The sequence below is a fragment of the Vulpes vulpes genome, chromosome 4 (genome assembly GCF_048418805.1).
Source record: "Vulpes vulpes isolate BD-2025 chromosome 4, VulVul3, whole genome shotgun sequence".
Classification (NCBI taxonomy): domain Eukaryota; kingdom Metazoa; phylum Chordata; class Mammalia; order Carnivora; family Canidae; genus Vulpes; species Vulpes vulpes.
This window is the reverse complement of record NC_132783.1, coordinates 21,377,197-21,393,895: the sequence shown is the minus strand read 5'-3', so window position 1 is coordinate 21,393,895 and position 16,699 is coordinate 21,377,197. Positions and strand designations below refer to the sequence as shown.

The 16,699-nt window shown below is 39.3% G+C and overlaps 1 protein-coding gene across 1 annotated transcript in view; it reads right to left on the bottom strand.

Moving 5' to 3' along the window:
* Positions 1–10,380: 10,380 nt before the first annotated feature.
* The window catches only part of LOC140598709 (uncharacterized), a 45,490-nt gene continuing 39,171 nt past the window's right edge, over positions 10,381–16,699 (bottom strand). Inside the window, exons 4-6 of the mRNA XM_072757235.1 lie at positions 16,285–16,346; positions 13,558–13,648; positions 10,381–13,396 (exon numbers count right to left, since the gene is read on the bottom strand). Of these exons, the coding sequence (XP_072613336.1) occupies positions 13,333–13,396; positions 13,558–13,648; positions 16,285–16,346 (217 nt within the window). The 3' untranslated portion in view covers positions 10,381–13,332. The remainder of the gene's footprint in view (positions 13,397–13,557; positions 13,649–16,284; positions 16,347–16,699) is intronic.

Below are 16,699 nucleotides of genomic sequence, written 5' to 3'. Positions count from 1 at the left end.
GGATTTACCCCAAAGATTCAGATGCAATGAAACGCCAGGACACCTGCACCCCGATGTTTCTAGCAGCAATGTCCACAATAGTCAAACTGTGGAAGGAGCCTCGGTGTCCATGGAAAGATGAATGGATAAAGAAGATGTGGTTTATGTATACAATGGAATATTACTCAGCCAATAGAAATGACAAATACCCACCATTTGCTTCGATGTGGATGGAACTGGAGGGTATTATGCTGAGTGAAGTAAGTCAATCGGAGAAGGACAAACATTATATGGTCTCATTCATTTGGGTTATATAAATAATAGTGAAAGGGAATAGAAGGGAAGGGAGAAGAAATGGGTAGGAAATATCAGAAAGGGAGACAGAACATGAGAGACTCCTAACTCTGGGAAACGAACTAGGGGTGGTGGAAGGGGAGGAAGGCAGAGGGTGGGGGTGAATGGGTGACGGGCACTGAGGGGGGCACCTGACCAGATGAGCACTGGGTGTTATTCTATATGTTGGCAAATTGAACACCAATAAAAATAAATTTATTATTTAAGAAAAAAAGGATGCAAGTAAGAAGACAGCACAGAGAAACCTGCATTTCTGCCTCCTGGGCGGTGAATGCCGAGTGGATCTTTCCAGGTTGGAAGGAAAAAGAGAAAGAGTTTGATGTACTTGTGAAACAGGACATAAAGCCACCCCGACGAGGCTTTGACAAAAGTTACCGGTAAATAAAAGATGAGCGATTTGTCTTTTTGAGGCTTAACTAGGGTGGCACCTGGCTCCGTGATGGGGTTGTAACAAGGAGAAAGCTGCATAAGCAGGCACGATGGGGATTCGGTCACGGGGGGACAGTCTCTGAAGGTTGAGCCACTCACAGGAACACGGCCCCCGTACCGCAGCCTTTCAAAGGGAGTCGCACGGGATTTCTGGGTCTGGTTAGAATGAATTTACTTAATTAAGAACAAACTTTAGTTATGGGCATTCTCTGCAATCTGAGAGTGCAGCAACCAAAAGAAAAGCAAGGACATAATCCTGCTGCCTTTATAGGGGATTACGGAGATGCTCCGACTCGAGCCTTTAAACCCACTCCAGACACGCCTCCCGTCCTGCAGGCCTTAAGACCCCTTTGAGCAGCTCATTCCACCCATCAATGTGTCCGACAAACTGTGATCACATAGATGCAAAAAGGACACTTCACACCCAGATATGTCCCCACTCAGCAGCGTCCAGAAAGTTGGGAGCCAGGCCGCTGCACCTCGGGGCCAGGTCCCCCTGTGGCCAGGCCGGTGGTGCAGCCAGGCCCAGCTCCCGGAAAGCACGGTGTGGGCAGCTCAGGGTGCAGGTGAGGGGGTGCTGTGATGTCCGGGGGTCGGGGGCACCCCACCCACCTCCTCCCGGTCCCCCTGCTACTCTGCGGGGGAGGGTCCCCAAGGGTCCTTCAGCCTGGCCCCCGGACTAGCCAGCCCTCCACCTCCACACCAGGATGCTCCAGGGGCAGGACACAGGACAGGGCCCCGGGAGGGCCTGGCGGGTGGGAGGGTACTCCTGTGACTGGCCCTCCTCTCCATCCCTGGGGTAGGGTGCTCCCGTGACCCAGTCCTCCTCTCCATCCCCAGGGGAGGGTGCTCCTGTGACCTGCCCTCCCTCCTCTCCATCCCCAGAGGAGGGTGCTCCTGTGACCCCACCCTCTTCCCCATCCCTGGGGGAGCTTGCTCACAGTGACCAGCCCTTCTCCCCAGTCCCAGCCCCTTTGCCCTGGGAAATGTCTCTCTTCATGTCAGTTGACACCTTGAGCCTTCCTGAGACCTTTGCCTCTAAAATGGGCTTAAAAACACAAAGGCTTTTACAGTTTGACTCCTTCTCGCTCTTAAAGTGCAATGATGGTCTCTTGCCGTTCTGGACATCTTACCTGTAATTAGAAGAAATTCTCTGAAGGTGCATTTACCTTGTTTTCAATGATGAGAAAAATTATTATTTTAATGAACCTGATTATCCCTGTCTTTTTGGTTGTGTGTGTAAGTGCCCTCCGCATGGACTTTAGGGATGGAGTTCTGGATCATAGGCTCTATGTAGTTCGTGTATTTTAATTTTACATGCATTTTATACTCCATGAGCTATTGTTTCTGCTTTTAGGGTCATAATTTACTTATATTTGCCCACACATTTTTTCTTTCCATTACTCTGTACCTTAATGATTTTAGTGTTTCTCTCTGTTATCGTATTTTTGTCCTGGAAAAAGTAATTTTCGTAACTCTTTCAAATGAGAGTGTGCTGCTGATGAATTCACTCCATCTTATTTTGGTTGGAGATATTGATTTCTATTCTTCAGTCCAAAAGATACAGATATAGAATTCTGTTTGGCAGTCATGTTCTTTCTGGAATTTAAAGGTTATTCCATTGCCTTCTGGCTTTCATCATTTAAGATGATAATACTTAACTGTCAATTTTATTGTTACTCCATGAAGGCTAAACTTCTCTTAATGCTCCCACCCCTGGCTGCTTTTCAGTTTCTAATTTCTTTTTAACTTATATTTTAATATGCTCAGATTCATATGTCTTATGCTAGTTTGCTTCTTTGTGTTTACCTGCCTGGGATCTATCATTCTTGAATCTATAGATGATGCATTTTATCATTTTTAGAAAATCTCAGCCATTATTTCTTCAAGTATTATGTTAGCATCACCTTCTCTCTTCTGTGTTGCTTCATTTGCAATTACATAAATTAGACGTTATTCCATATACACACATTTTATCTTTTTCTTCCTTCTCTTTGTTCACATGTAAAAGCTCTTCTGGTGCTCTAGTCTGGATATTTTCTCCTGAACTTTATTCCAATCCTCCATTCTTCTTTACCTAATCCATGGATGAGTGACTTTTTTTTTTTTTTTTTTTGTAAAAGACTAGATAAGAAATATCTTATGCTTAGGACATACAGGTAGAAAACTGGGCATCCTAATACACAGAGAGTCAGACACATTATGTAACCACGTGGCTATGACCTGTTCCAATACAAAATCCATTATCAAGTATTCTGCACTTGGACTGTAGGCTGACATTTGCCAATATTATGTTTAATAAGACCTTTGAGTTCATAATTTCATTACTGTATTTTTTATGCCTAGAGTTTACATTAGACCATTTTCATAGCCTCTAGTTCTCTGGTGAAATTTAACAGATTACCAGCTCTTTCCTGAGCACCTTAGTTGTCATTATTTTGTCATTTGTGTCTGAGAATTCCAACATCTGAATCAGCACTGAGTCTACTTCTACTGCTGTTTTTTGCTCTTAGCTGTATCTCTTGCCGTGTCTATTAACATCTTATGAAGTCGGAGACTTAATTAATATGAAAAACTCTCAGAGCTCTAGATGATACATTATCTTCAGCCTGTAGTCAGCATATGGACGTATCATCTTAGTACAAGTCAGGTCAAGCTCGATCAAGGCTGAGTTTAGTGCTTTTAAGTCCTGGTGTATTTCTGCTTCTCCCTTACTCCTGTGGTTACTTGTTTTCAGAAGTCCTACATGAAATTCTTGGGAATTTGTAAGGGGCCCTACTCAGTGGCAAGCCCTGTGTGCCGTCCTGGTGCTGGAGCTGCCCACTGCTGCAGGGCCCCAGCCCTCTGGCCTGCATGGCCTCGGGGTCGCTGGGTTCCTGGAGGAGGCAGCGGTGCTCCCTTGCCCAAGTCTCACTTGCAGGGAGATCTTGTTACTCAGGCATGGCGGGCTTAGCATCCTTGGCGTCTGGGTTGCACCTACCAGTCTTCAGAAATGTGGAGAAACTCCATTTATGGTCTCCGTCCCTTAGCAGCCATCCTGCTCAGCTTCTCAGCTATTCCCTCTCATCTTAGAAATGGATGTTTGCTTGTCAAGAAGAGCGACGTGTGGCACCAAGTCTTCCCCTGTGAGCATCTCTTCTCCTGCCATAATCACCTTTCAAGCACACACTTACTTGCTAATTTTTCATTGCCTTTAAATAGATGGTTGATTTTTATTGTCTGCTTGTTTGAATAATTTCTAGTTTTTTCCTTAGTTTTTTGCTTCGTTTTGAGAGGATATTATATAGATTGCTACGAGCTAGTCTGTCATTACCGGGAAAATGAAAATTTACCTATTATTTTTTTTAATCTCTTGAAAATAATTCAACATGACATTTTCTCCTCTTTTTATCACTTGCATTTGCTGTATCAAAGTCATGCACTTCATGTTTCCTCTCTGCTCCATGTCCGAGGAGATCCCTCAACCTGTGTTACCCACACTCCCTTGCTGCCTGGCTTCCTAGTGGGTTTGGGGGGAAGAGAGTCCAAGCATGGCAGCTGAGAGGCTGAAGCATTTGTTACCTTTCTTCATGGAAGGAAGCATTCTCACCCTTTGGCCTCAGGTTCTGTGTAAAGGCTGCTCTCACACGGGTCTAGCTTCCGTTTGGCTAGACCACCATCCTGCTTTGCCCTTTCCATGTACTTTGGGCCTAAGGGTAGGTGGTGGGGTTTCTTGCTTTTGCTGGAAATGTGGTATTTAACTTGACCTTGGTTATTCCCTTAATAGCCCCTTAGTTACGTTTCTTTCAGTTAATCTTTTGAATATGCCATCTGCTCTGCTTGGACCTTGACTGATACATATTCACATTCTTCATTAGGGTAATGAGAGGGGCTTTTGGGGATTTGTAGCTAGGATGGTTCAGATTTTGCCCCAAACTATGGACCTTTTAACGAATGTAGCCTTGCATTCAACAGAGTCAAACCTAAAAGAACAAATAGTGATAATTTCATAAAAAGAACTCTCCAAATGCACGTGTACACTAATGTAATTTGTGCACCTACAAAACACAAGATTAAAAAACAAAATGTTAGTTATGAAGTAGAACAAGATACATAGAGTTGTTAAGTAAGATTCCAGCTGGCAATGTACTACAAAGGTAAGTCAGTAATTAAAATGCATTGGGCTGGACAAAAATGGGGTAGACAAAGCTCAACTGGCTTTAGTATGTCAGTGTCACTGACTTTGAGTATTTTTCATTACTATAACGATTAGTCTAAGATTTGCAGTTCTTCCCTTGACATGCTGACCTTTTCACACTGATTCTTTCTACCTGCTGCTAAGATGCAAAATCAATATAATCAAACAAGCAAATCACTTGATACTGAAATTGCCTGATAATAGAGAAGAAAATCTTATTACCCAGTGTCCTTGGATGTGCTTATGCATCTATAAAGACAGGCCCAGAGACCTACCTTGAAGGAGACCTGTTACACTCCCACATCCAACATATGACCTTAGTATTTAAAGGTGTGCTGTTGAACAGAATCCAGTGGGCGGACATGCCTGCTGATGTTTGATGCCGTCTCCCCTTGATGATATCCTATGGTATTTCTTTCTCTTTTACTTTTATGGTAGTTTTGTTAGCTTTCCTCCCATCCCCATTTCTATCCTGTTTTTCTGCACCTCACCTGACATAGAGCTCGTCGAAACCAGATATGTAATGGAAGGGTTTTAAGGAGGTGATTCAAAGGGATTGTGGACCCTGGTCGTTTTTCTTCCCTTCCCATCCTTCCACTCCTTTGGGAGACATGCTGGTCATTTGAAGTATTAACAGCAGCCCCTTCAGCCTTTGTGGGTTTTTTTCTGCCAGAGTCCTGGATCTTGTTCACAAAAACCCAAAGCAAGTTGCTTCCTTAGGGGGGTTACCCTGACACAATTCCTTAAATCATAGTTTGTCAGTAGTCATCCATGTATCAGTTAGATTTAATATACTACTAATTAATCTGTATAAAAAAACTAACTGTAGTACTTGTAAAATTTGTAAAACTTTGTTTTTAGAGCACCTTGCTCTGTTTGGAAAGTTTTGACTATTAAATTTTACTCCCTGAGAAAGAAAATCCCATAGGGAGTTCTATGATTCAGGTATTTGCTGGAAATGATATTTTATTTAGCTGTGCTATGTGTTCATCATTGTCAAGAGTGGCAAAGCATATATGCTGATTTAAGGGCACAGTGCATTTCCTTTTGAATATTTTATCAAAGTTAAGTTTCTTAGTTACTTTTTTAAAAAAGTGGTAATGTATTTTATAATCCATTGTTTTGAATCTAGGAATCAAACTGGTAACAGGACAATATAAAGAATCTACAACACGTTTTTCCCTTTGGAAGCAATCTTCATATAACTCATCTATAATAAGGATATTACATATTCTCCAAATGTAATGCATTCACGTTAACTGGTGATAAATTGAGATGTTCATTCTTAATGTCTGGTTGGAAACTAGTCCCAAATTTTAAAAATTGCTGTTTAAGGAAATAAATCTTCTATAGAAAAATGTATTTTTATAGCATACTTGTAATTCATTCCATGAATGGGGCAGATGGGGCTAGTTGTAATCATCAACTCAACTAAGTGCCTTTTATTTGCTGAGATTGGGTCTCATGTCTATAATATAAAAATGTGTTCTAACACATTTGTTAGTTGTTTGTCTCAACTTTTAGTGGAAAAAAAGGTGATCGGTGTTGGGTTTAAATTATGAAAACATTTCAGACTTAAACTGCAATTGAAAAATATATTCTTTTTTTAAACTTTATTTTTTAGAGCAATGTAAGCTTCACAGCAGGACTGGGAGGATCATGGAGATTTTCCACACATTGCCCACTGACACACACACGTGGCCTCCTGCATTATCAGCATCACTCACTAGGTAGTGCATTTGTTACCAATGATGAATCTACATTGAACATCAAAATCACCCAGAGTCCAGAATTAACCTCGAGGTTAGTGCTTGCTGTTGTGCATTCCGTGGGCTTAGACAATCATATAATGACACTTATCCATCATTCTAAAATCATATAGAGTAGTTCCACTGCCCTAAACATGTGCTCTGTACATTTATCCTTTCTTCTGCCACTGTTGACATTTTTACTATTTCCATATTTTTACTTTTTCCAGAATATCATTTAGTCATAATCACGCAGTCTATAGTCTTTTCAACTGGTGTCATTCACTTCGTAATATGTACTTAGGGTCTCTCTGTGTCTTTTCATGGCTTGAAAGCTGATTTCCTCTTAGCACTGAATAAAATTCCCTTGTCAGATGTACCATAGTTATTTTTCCATTTACCTACTGAAAAAGAATAAAAAAATTAAAAAATGATGGATATCTTGGTTGTTACCAAGTTTTGGCAATTATGACTTAAAGATCTATGTGTATGTTTTTGTGTGGACACATTTAAAACTTTTCTGAGTAAATGCCAGGAAGAGTGGTTGCTGGATCAAATGGTGCGTTTAGTTTTATAAGAACCTGTCAAATTGCTTTCCAATATGGCTAGACCATTTTGCATCTCATCAGCAGTGTATGAGCGTGTTCCCATTGCTTCACATCCTCACCAGCAATTAGTGTTGCCAGTGTTCCAGATTTTAGGAATTCTACTAGGTATTTTGTGGTATCCTCTGCATTTTTCTGTGGGCATATAATGTGGACTATTTTTCATATGCTTGTTTTATATCTGTATATATTTTAAGGTCTTTGGCCCATTATTTAATTGGTTGCAAATATTTTCTCCTGGTCTATACCTTGTCTTCTAATTCCCTTGACATTGAATTTCATTGAGCAAAAGCTTTTCATTTTAATGAAGTTCAGCTTATCAATTATTTCTTTCATGGGTTGTGTCTTGTGTTATATCAAAAAGGCATCACCATACCCAAGATTATCTAGGTGTTCTCCTATATTGTCTTCTAGTTCTATGACCCAGTTTTTTCTTTAAGAATTATTCTAACCACATATTTTATATAACCACTTTTTAAAAATATACCATTTATATAAGAGAAAAATGAATGACACAGTGTTTTTATATTAGATTATATTTAGATTTTTTGACTGTATAAATGGCCAGTTTCTTATAAGATAAAATATATTTGCACATCATTCTGAAAAATGGCTATTATAACTATTTTTAAATGAAAAAAAAAGATCTCATCTAATACAGTAAATTCTGTAGTACCATTGATACCACTGATAGAATCATCTTCATTTGGGGAAATAATTACTAATAATTCATAATCTTGTGTTGGAATAGCTCTCTTAGAAAAAGGATTATTTAACTATTTTATTAAAGGTTTCCTGGTCAAATGATGAGAGACTCTTTAACTCTGGGAAACAAACTGAGTGTTGCTGAAGGAAAGTGGGTGGGGAGGATAGGGTAACTGGGTGATGGGGATTAAGGAGGGCATGGGATGTGATGAGCATTGGGTGTTATACTAGATGTTGCAAATTTAATTTGTTTATTTTTAAGATTTTATTTATTTATTTACTGAGAGAGAGAGAGAATGAGCAGAGGGAAGAGGCAGAGAGTGAGAAGCAGGCTCCTTGCTTGAGCAGGAATCCCTGATGTCGGGCTCAATCCCAGCGTCCCAGGATCATGACCTGAGCCCACCCAGACACTCCAGCAAATTGAATTCAAATTAAAAAAATCAAATAAAAGTTTCCTGGAATTTTGTGCTATGTTTTAGAAACTCCTCCTCCTGACTCCCTATCAATGGATTCACTTATTCACCCAGAAAATATTTACTCAGTACTTTCATAGACACAACAGGGGTTAATGGATATTTGTATTATGGATAAATGATTAAATAGAATGCAAATAAGAGTGACATGCATTCTTTCTTTGACAAATATTTACCTCTCAACTTTTAATTTTTAGCTCACTGATCCTTCATTGATGAAGTCTTTCATTTATTTAGCACTTACACTGGAATCTCGACCTGTAAGTTTTAGATACTAGATTTATATAAATAAGAGATAAGTATCCATTCTGCATATGGGTATTTTTTAAACAAAACAAAATTTTGAAAAGACAATCTTGTGCCCAAATCCTTTTCTAACCTAAAAGGGGGGGAGCAAATATGGTGGCAGGAGTTTATGGAACATCTCTTATTTCTTTCTATTTGTTTGTTTTCTCTGAGAAATGGAGAAGAATAAGAAGTCATAGACTCAGTAAGGATCGGTGAGGATGCATTATTAATTTGAGAAGAGGTCTGGCCTAGTCTTCCAGGAATGCAGAAGAGTGAACAGAATAGGAAAAATATATTGGGTGCCATTAAAGTCCTACTTGTGGTGAGACTCAAATGATCACAGAACTCACATGGTATGTGTTTTTCTTTAGCTGCATGAAACTTTGTGAGTTCAGATCCCAAGGAGGAGGAAATTTGTTTTAAACTAGGATTGTGATTATTCAAGCAAATGCTCTGAAGGGAGCATTGCATAACGGAGTTACAGGTACATGCCTGAAAGAAATTAAACCTTCCATGGAATTTAAGCTAGTAATATTGAAAAGGAAGGCACAAGGATGAGGTCATAAAGAACATCGAAAATGCAGTAGAAATGATGGACCGAAAGTCCAAGTGGGTCTGTGGCATTTTTGGAATTAGAGTACTAGAAGAAGTAAGCTGGAAAGATAGGAGCTGGTGATTGGTGAGCTGGGTTCTTAAGGCAGTGGAAATTAGTAATTACAAACATAGGCATGATTATGTGAGTAGCTGAAGCATGCTGAGAGCCAAATCCACTGGAGAGAAGGACATGGAGTCACTGAGTGAGACACCAGGATCAAAAGTCATCAATGTAGATAATAAAATTATCAAGGATTTTGATAAGAATTGTGGTGTAAGTCTTCAAGGAATAAGAGGAAACACAAAGGAGTAATAAAAGGCTTATAAGTAGGGAGGAATATAGTGAGTGCAATACATATGGGTAATTCCTCAAGATTATTGTAAAAAACATGAAATTTTAGAAAGGAGGAGGGAGAGAGCCTGGTCACAGCAATGATTAAAGGTCTTGTTACAATTCCTGAGCCTCCAGAGGAACAACTATGCCCCCACCCCCACCCACCTCTCCCCACCTCTTGCCTTCTGCGTTCCAGGCATTTGTGGGAAGAGGGCAATGGAGGACATAGCCTTCAATTGACAGGACTTTAGGGGAAGCGATGTCCTCAGTGGGGAGACACTTTCAAGTAGGGAAAAATATTGATAAGAACTTTGGGGTAGCAGTTAGAGATACAGGCAGGTTTAGCAAACCCTGATTGTGAATTCTGAACATCACTGTGCAACAGTGTCAGGATATAGACGTAGGAGTATCACCTAACAGAACGGGAATTTAAGACTGATGTTAACATATTTGGGGATTAGATCCGAGAAAGTCATTATGCAAATGTGAGAAATGAGGAAGATTTGTTTAATGCTGCAACATGCTCTGTTTGTGAGAAATAAATTTTTTCTTTTTTTAATAAATTAATTTTTATTGGTGTTCAACTTACCAACATACAGAAAAACACCCAGTGCTCATCCCGTCAAGTGTCCCCCTCAGTGCCCGTCACCCATTCACCCCCACCCCCCACCCTCCTCCCCTTCCACCACCCCTAGTTCATTTCCCAGAGTTAGGAGTCTTTATGTTCTGTATCCCTTTCTGATATTTCCTACCCATTTCTTCTCCTTTGCCTTCTACTCCCTTTCACTATTATCTATATTCCTCAAAAGAATGAGAACATATTATTTTTGTTCTTCTCTGACTTATTTCACTCAGCATAATACCCTCCAGTTCCATCCATGTTGAAGCAAATGGTGGGTATTTGTCGTTTCTAATGGCTGAGTAATATTCCATTGTATACATAGACCACATCTTCTTTATCCATTCATCTTTCGATGGAGACCGAGCTCCTTCCACAGTTTGGCTATTGTGGACATTGCTGCTAGAAATATCAGGGTGCAGGTGTCCTGGCGTTTCATTGCATCTGAATCTTTAGGGTAAATCCCCAACAGTGCAATTGCTGGGTCGTAGGGCAGGTCTATTTTTAACACTTTGAGGAACTCCACACAGTTTCCAGAGTGGCTGCACCAGTACATATTCCCACCAACAGTGTAAGAGGGTTCCCTTTTCTCCGCATCCTCTCCAACATTTGTTGTTTCCTGCCTTGTTAATTTTCCCCATTCTCACTGGTGTGAGGTGGTATCTCATTGTGGTTTTGATTTGTATTTCCCTGATGGCAAGTGATGCAGAGCATTGTCTCATGTGCATGTTGGCCATGTCCATGTCTTCCTCTGTGAGATTTCTCTTCATGTCTTTTGCCCATTTCATGATTGGATTGTTTGTTTCTTTGGTGTTGAGTTTAAGAAGTTCTTTATAGATCTTGGAAACTAGCCCTTTATCTGATACGTCATTTGCAAATATCTTCTCCCACTCTGTAGGTTGTCTTTTAGTTTTGTTGACTGTATCCATTGCTGTGCAAAAGCTTCTTATCTTGATGAAGTCCCAATAGTTCATTTTTGCTTTTGTTTCTTTTGCCTTTGTGGATGTATCTTGCAAGAAGTTACTGTGGCCAAGTTCGAAAAGGGTGTTGCCTGTGTTCTCCTCTAGGATTTTGATGGAATCTTGTCTCCATTTAGATCTTTCATCCATTTTGAGTTTATCTTTGTGTATGGTGCAAGAGAGTGGTCTAGTTTCATTCTTCTGCATGTGGATGTCCAATTTTCTCAACACCATTTATTGAAGAGACTGTCTTTCTTCCAATGGATAGTCTTTCCTATTTTATCGAATATTAGTTGACCATAAAGTTGAGGGTCCACTTCTGGATTCTCTATTCTGTTCCATTGATCTATGTGTCTGTTTTTGTGCCGATACCACACTGTCCTGATGACCACAGCTTTGTAGTACAACCTGAAATCTGGCATTGTTATGCCCCCAGCTATGGTTCTCGTTTTTAAAATTCCCCTGGCTATTCGGGGTCTTTTCTGATTCCACACAAATCTGAAAATAATTTGTTCTAACTCTCTGAGGAAAGTCCATGGTACTTTGATAGGGATTGCATTAAACGTGTAAATTGCCCTGGGTAGCATTGACATTTTCACAATGTTAATTCTGCCAATCCATGAGCATGGACTATTTTTCCATCTCTTTGTGTCTTCCTCAATTTCTTTCAGAAGTGTTCTATAGTTTTTAGGGTATAGATCTTTTACCTCTTTGGTTAGGTTTATTCCTAGATATCTTATGATTTTGGGTGCAATTGTAAATGGGATTGACTCCTTAATTTCTCTTTCTTCAGTCTCATTATAAGTGGATAGAAATGCCATTGATTTTTGGGCATTGATTTTGTATCCTGCCACGCTACCAAATTCCTGTATGAGTTCTAACAATCTTGGGGTGGAGGCTTTTGGGTTTTCTGTGTAGATTATCATGTCATCGGTGAAGAGGGAGAGTTTGACTTCTTCTTTGCCATTTGAATGCCTTTAATATCTTTTTGTTGTCTGATTGCTGAGGCTAGGACTTCCAGTACTATGTTGAATAGCAGTGGTGAGAGTGGACATCCCTGTCTTGTTCCTGATCTTAGGGGAAAGGCTCCCAGTGCTTCCCCATGGAGAATGATATTTGCTGTGGGCTTTTCGTAGATGGCTTTTAAGATGTCGAGGAAAGTTCCCTCTATCTCAACACTCTGAAGTGTTTTGATCAGGAATGGATGCTGTATTTTGTCAAATGCTTTCTCTGCATCTAATGAGAGGGTCATATGGTTCTTGGTTTTTCTCTTGCTGATATGATGAGTCACACTGATTGTTTTACGAGTGTTGAACCAGCCTTGTGTCCCAGGGATAAATCCTACTTGGTCATGGTGAATAATTTTCTTAATGTGTTGTTGGATCCTATTGGCTAGTATCTTCTTGAGAATTTTTGCATCCATGTTCATCAGGGATATTGGTCTATAATTCTCCTTTTTGGTGGGGTATTTATCTGGTTTTGGAATTAAGGTGATGTTGGCCTGATAGAACAAATTTGGAAGTACTCCATCTCTTTCTATCTTTCCAAACAGCTTTAGTAGAATAGGTATGGTTTCTTTTTTAAACGTTTGATACAATTCCCCAGGGAAGCCATCTTGCCCTGGACTTTTGTGTCTTGGAAGGTTTGTGATGACTGCTTCAATTTCCTCCCTGGTTATTGGCCTGTTCAGATTTGCTATTTCTTCCTGTTCCAGTTCTGGTAGTTTATGGCTTTCCATGCAGGGATCCCAATGTGGGACTTGATCCTGGGTCTCCACGATCAGGCCCTGGCCAAAGGCAGAGGCTAAACTGCTGAGCCACCCAGGGTGCCCTATTCATTTGTTTCTAATAGTGATTAAGAAAAAATCATTTTAAGATACATTGAGTACCACGTGCCAATTCAAACTTACCATTGATGTTTTTTTTAAATTTCCAACTGATCTAGATACTGAAAAAGGAATCTGACAATATTCAGTTACCTGGCAAACAAAATACATATACATAAAATATACATAAAATATATATTACAAATAGAGACAGTCATATATATCAAAGGAAAGGCTAATTATCTAACTTTCTAAAAGTGAATTCCACATCATCAATTTGCCCAATGCAGTAACATCTTGTGGAGGCCTGTAAATGCAGCAAAAAGAAGTTTATTAGGTAATGGTGTCATTTCTGCATCTAGAGAACAATATGCTATCGGTGATCTAATTATTAATATTAAATTTAAACTAGAATATTAAAATTAAGTTAGAACTTTCATGTTATACGACAGGGAACTACAAACAAACCTTAAATGAATTTCCAAAACCCTGGTCCAGAAAGAGAAAAAAGAACAGGCAACTGAGAGGTTCAAAGAATTGAGAGAATCATCATGTGTACCTAAATCCAAAAAATAAATCATTTTAGTAACAAACTACTTGCAAAGCTCTTCCTTTGGACTGATAATCGATTCAAAAAAGTAAAGTACAGGAGAATGTTGATCTGTATCTCTGAATGACACACAAAAATCATGGTGGCTTACAGTTTTATTAGATTCAACATTTTGGTAGTAACATCTCATAGAGAATTCAGATTTACAGGCAAATTTGCACATACAAGAGCTTCTCTGAATGTCCTAGTTGTTAGGGTTTTTCAAACAAACTTAGGAAATGAAGATAAACAAGCCCAGAAAAATGTAGTAAGTAACCTGGCTGGAATGATTCAACAGGAAAACTGGAGATAGTGCCTTATGGTAGAGCTGCTACAGAGTATTCTCTTGAGGCGGGTGCTCTGCCAAAATCCTAATGCACCACAATGACCGTTTCTGAATTCATAAAGTATGGAAGGGTTGCCATATAGTGTTATATCCAACTGTCATGAAGTTTGAATGATTACCTGTATGCATATAGTCTTTAAAAAATACTATCATCAGTGTCATTACCTCTTTCCTTACTAGTAACCTACTCTTACCTCGCTAGAGTGTCTTAGCTGATTGGGAAGTTCCAACACAGGAATCAGTACATAGTGATGGAATCAGCCCCTATGCCAGAATAAAAACTCAGGTCTAGAGAAGAATAAGGAGAAAGACTGGACGATGGGCTTTAGAACTAGACTAGGAACTGACACTACTCTCTTACTTTCTGCCTATGTAGATATCCTTCCTTATCCCATGGGCCTCAATTTCCTCATCCATAAAGCAGAAAATAGAAAACTTATTTATGCCTTGGATCGTACTGCTATTTTCCAATAAGTGGCTAAGAACACATAAAAGAAACAACAATACCTCACATTGATATAGCACTTGGCAATTGTCTAAAAATATCACGTACTTTATCAGGCTTTCACCTTCTGAGAGATGGATGAAAAAGTCAAGTGCATTTCCAAGTACACTGGGTGGAGAGACTCTGCCTTGGAATCAGATAGACCTGACTTGGGATTCTGGTATACAATTTATTAGCAATGTATCCTCAGGAAAGGTTATCTTAACTTCATTTATTACCTTATCTACAAAATAGGATCAATAGCACCTACCTAAAAGAGTAATTCTGGATTAAAAAATTCAAAAAATATCAGGAAGGGAGACAGAACATAAAGACTCCTAACTCTGGGAAACGAACTAGGGGTGGTGGAAGGGGAGGAGGGTGGGGGGTGGGGGGATATGGGTGACGGGCACTGAGGGGGACACTTGACGGGATGAGCACTGGGTGTTTTTCTGTATGTTGGTAAATTGAACACCAATAAAAATTAATTTATTAAAAAAAATTCAAAAAAATCTGGGTCCATCTCCCAGAAGAACACCTCCAAGCTGTGCACATTTTACCAATGGGAGAGTTGAGACTAAGTGATGATAAACAATTGTAAAGCTCACACTTAGCAAATCCTAGAGCCAGCCTATAACTAGAACCATGAGAAGAACAGGCGTAGTGAACTCAGGAGTGAAATAGAATGAGTTAATCTATATATAGCTTTCAATTTTCCTGGATAAAACATTTCTTAAAGGAGGCTAAAACAACCCAATGCGTTTGACAGCTAAATGGAATTTGTCCTCATATATTTCTTTTATTTCTTATGCTTACTTTTCAATGACTCACAAAACAATTTCCTTTCTTTGGCCAGACACCTATTATTAACTATGCTACCTCAATGTTATGTGCAGGAAGAAAACTTATATTCTGTTATGTACATCTGATATTAATATACTCATGAAATAGCCACTTATATGTCATATACAAAGTAAGAACACTTAATTAGGAGACAAGATTGTTCTTCTGGCTTTGGCTTTCCCATTTGGGCCCTTTCACCTTGGGCGAGTCTCATCATCTTTGAAACTCTTTCACTTAATCTGTAAAATGGTGTAGGTAGACTTTGTAATCTCATCCCTTTCAGAACTAGATTCAATCACAGGTGAAATAACATCTTTCCCAAGAGCTTTAATGACGTTAAAGAGAAATGCATATACAGGATGATGTGATCATTGCTGCCCCTCTCAGACCTCACCCTTTGAAAAGGATAGTTGGTATGGAATTAAGAAACACACTTAAGTGGGATATGACAGTGAAAAACTGGAATACACAATCTTGGAAGATTGGGGGAGGGGACTTCTCTGAAATTACACAGGATAATGTAAGCCACCATTTGATAAGCTTTTACCAATGGAACTGCTTCTGTATTGTGGCAATAGCTAGGACCAAACAAACTCACAATGCCTTCCAGTCTAATTCTTTCTGATTCCATCACTATCACAAAACATTTACTCCTGGATATCTAGATGTATCTACTTTTCAAACTTCCTATCTCCTTCCAACATCCAGCATCACTCACAAATCTCCAATTTCTCTGACAACTTGCCCACTGTCCCTTTTCAAGTACCATACCCCACTAAGATTTCATGTTCTCATGCATTTGAGGTTCAGTTCTGCTATTTCAAAACAGCAAATGTAACTATCTCTTGTTTTGTAAGGAAATATAGTCCCCACTGTGCACAAGTAAATATAACTCTAGAAAAGGCCATGCGTGATTTGGTATTTCAGCTGCACCTGTCTGTGACTTAACTTGGTTTCTCTTTACTTGCTGGGAGACTGTTGTCCACATGTGGATGCTGTTAAAAAAAAACAAAACAAAACATGACTATGAAATTGGCAAAGGCATAATTTAGTGTATTGAAATGGTAGTAGATAGCGTCAGATTATCCAGCCAAATTGACTAATGACTAATCAATACAATAGGAAATAATCTTCAAAATTCCTAAAGTTACAAACTGAAACTATACCAGTATGGACGAAAAAAGTTTGAACTCCCGCTCAATTATCAATAGAAGTAGGAGACAAGTGATAAAGGTGGAGAAAATAAAATATAATGAAGTAGGAAGTAAGAATTCCATATGTAATATCCTTTCACTTAATTCTTCCTTACAAAGATCCTAATTCAATCTTAACCTGTATATTAACATCA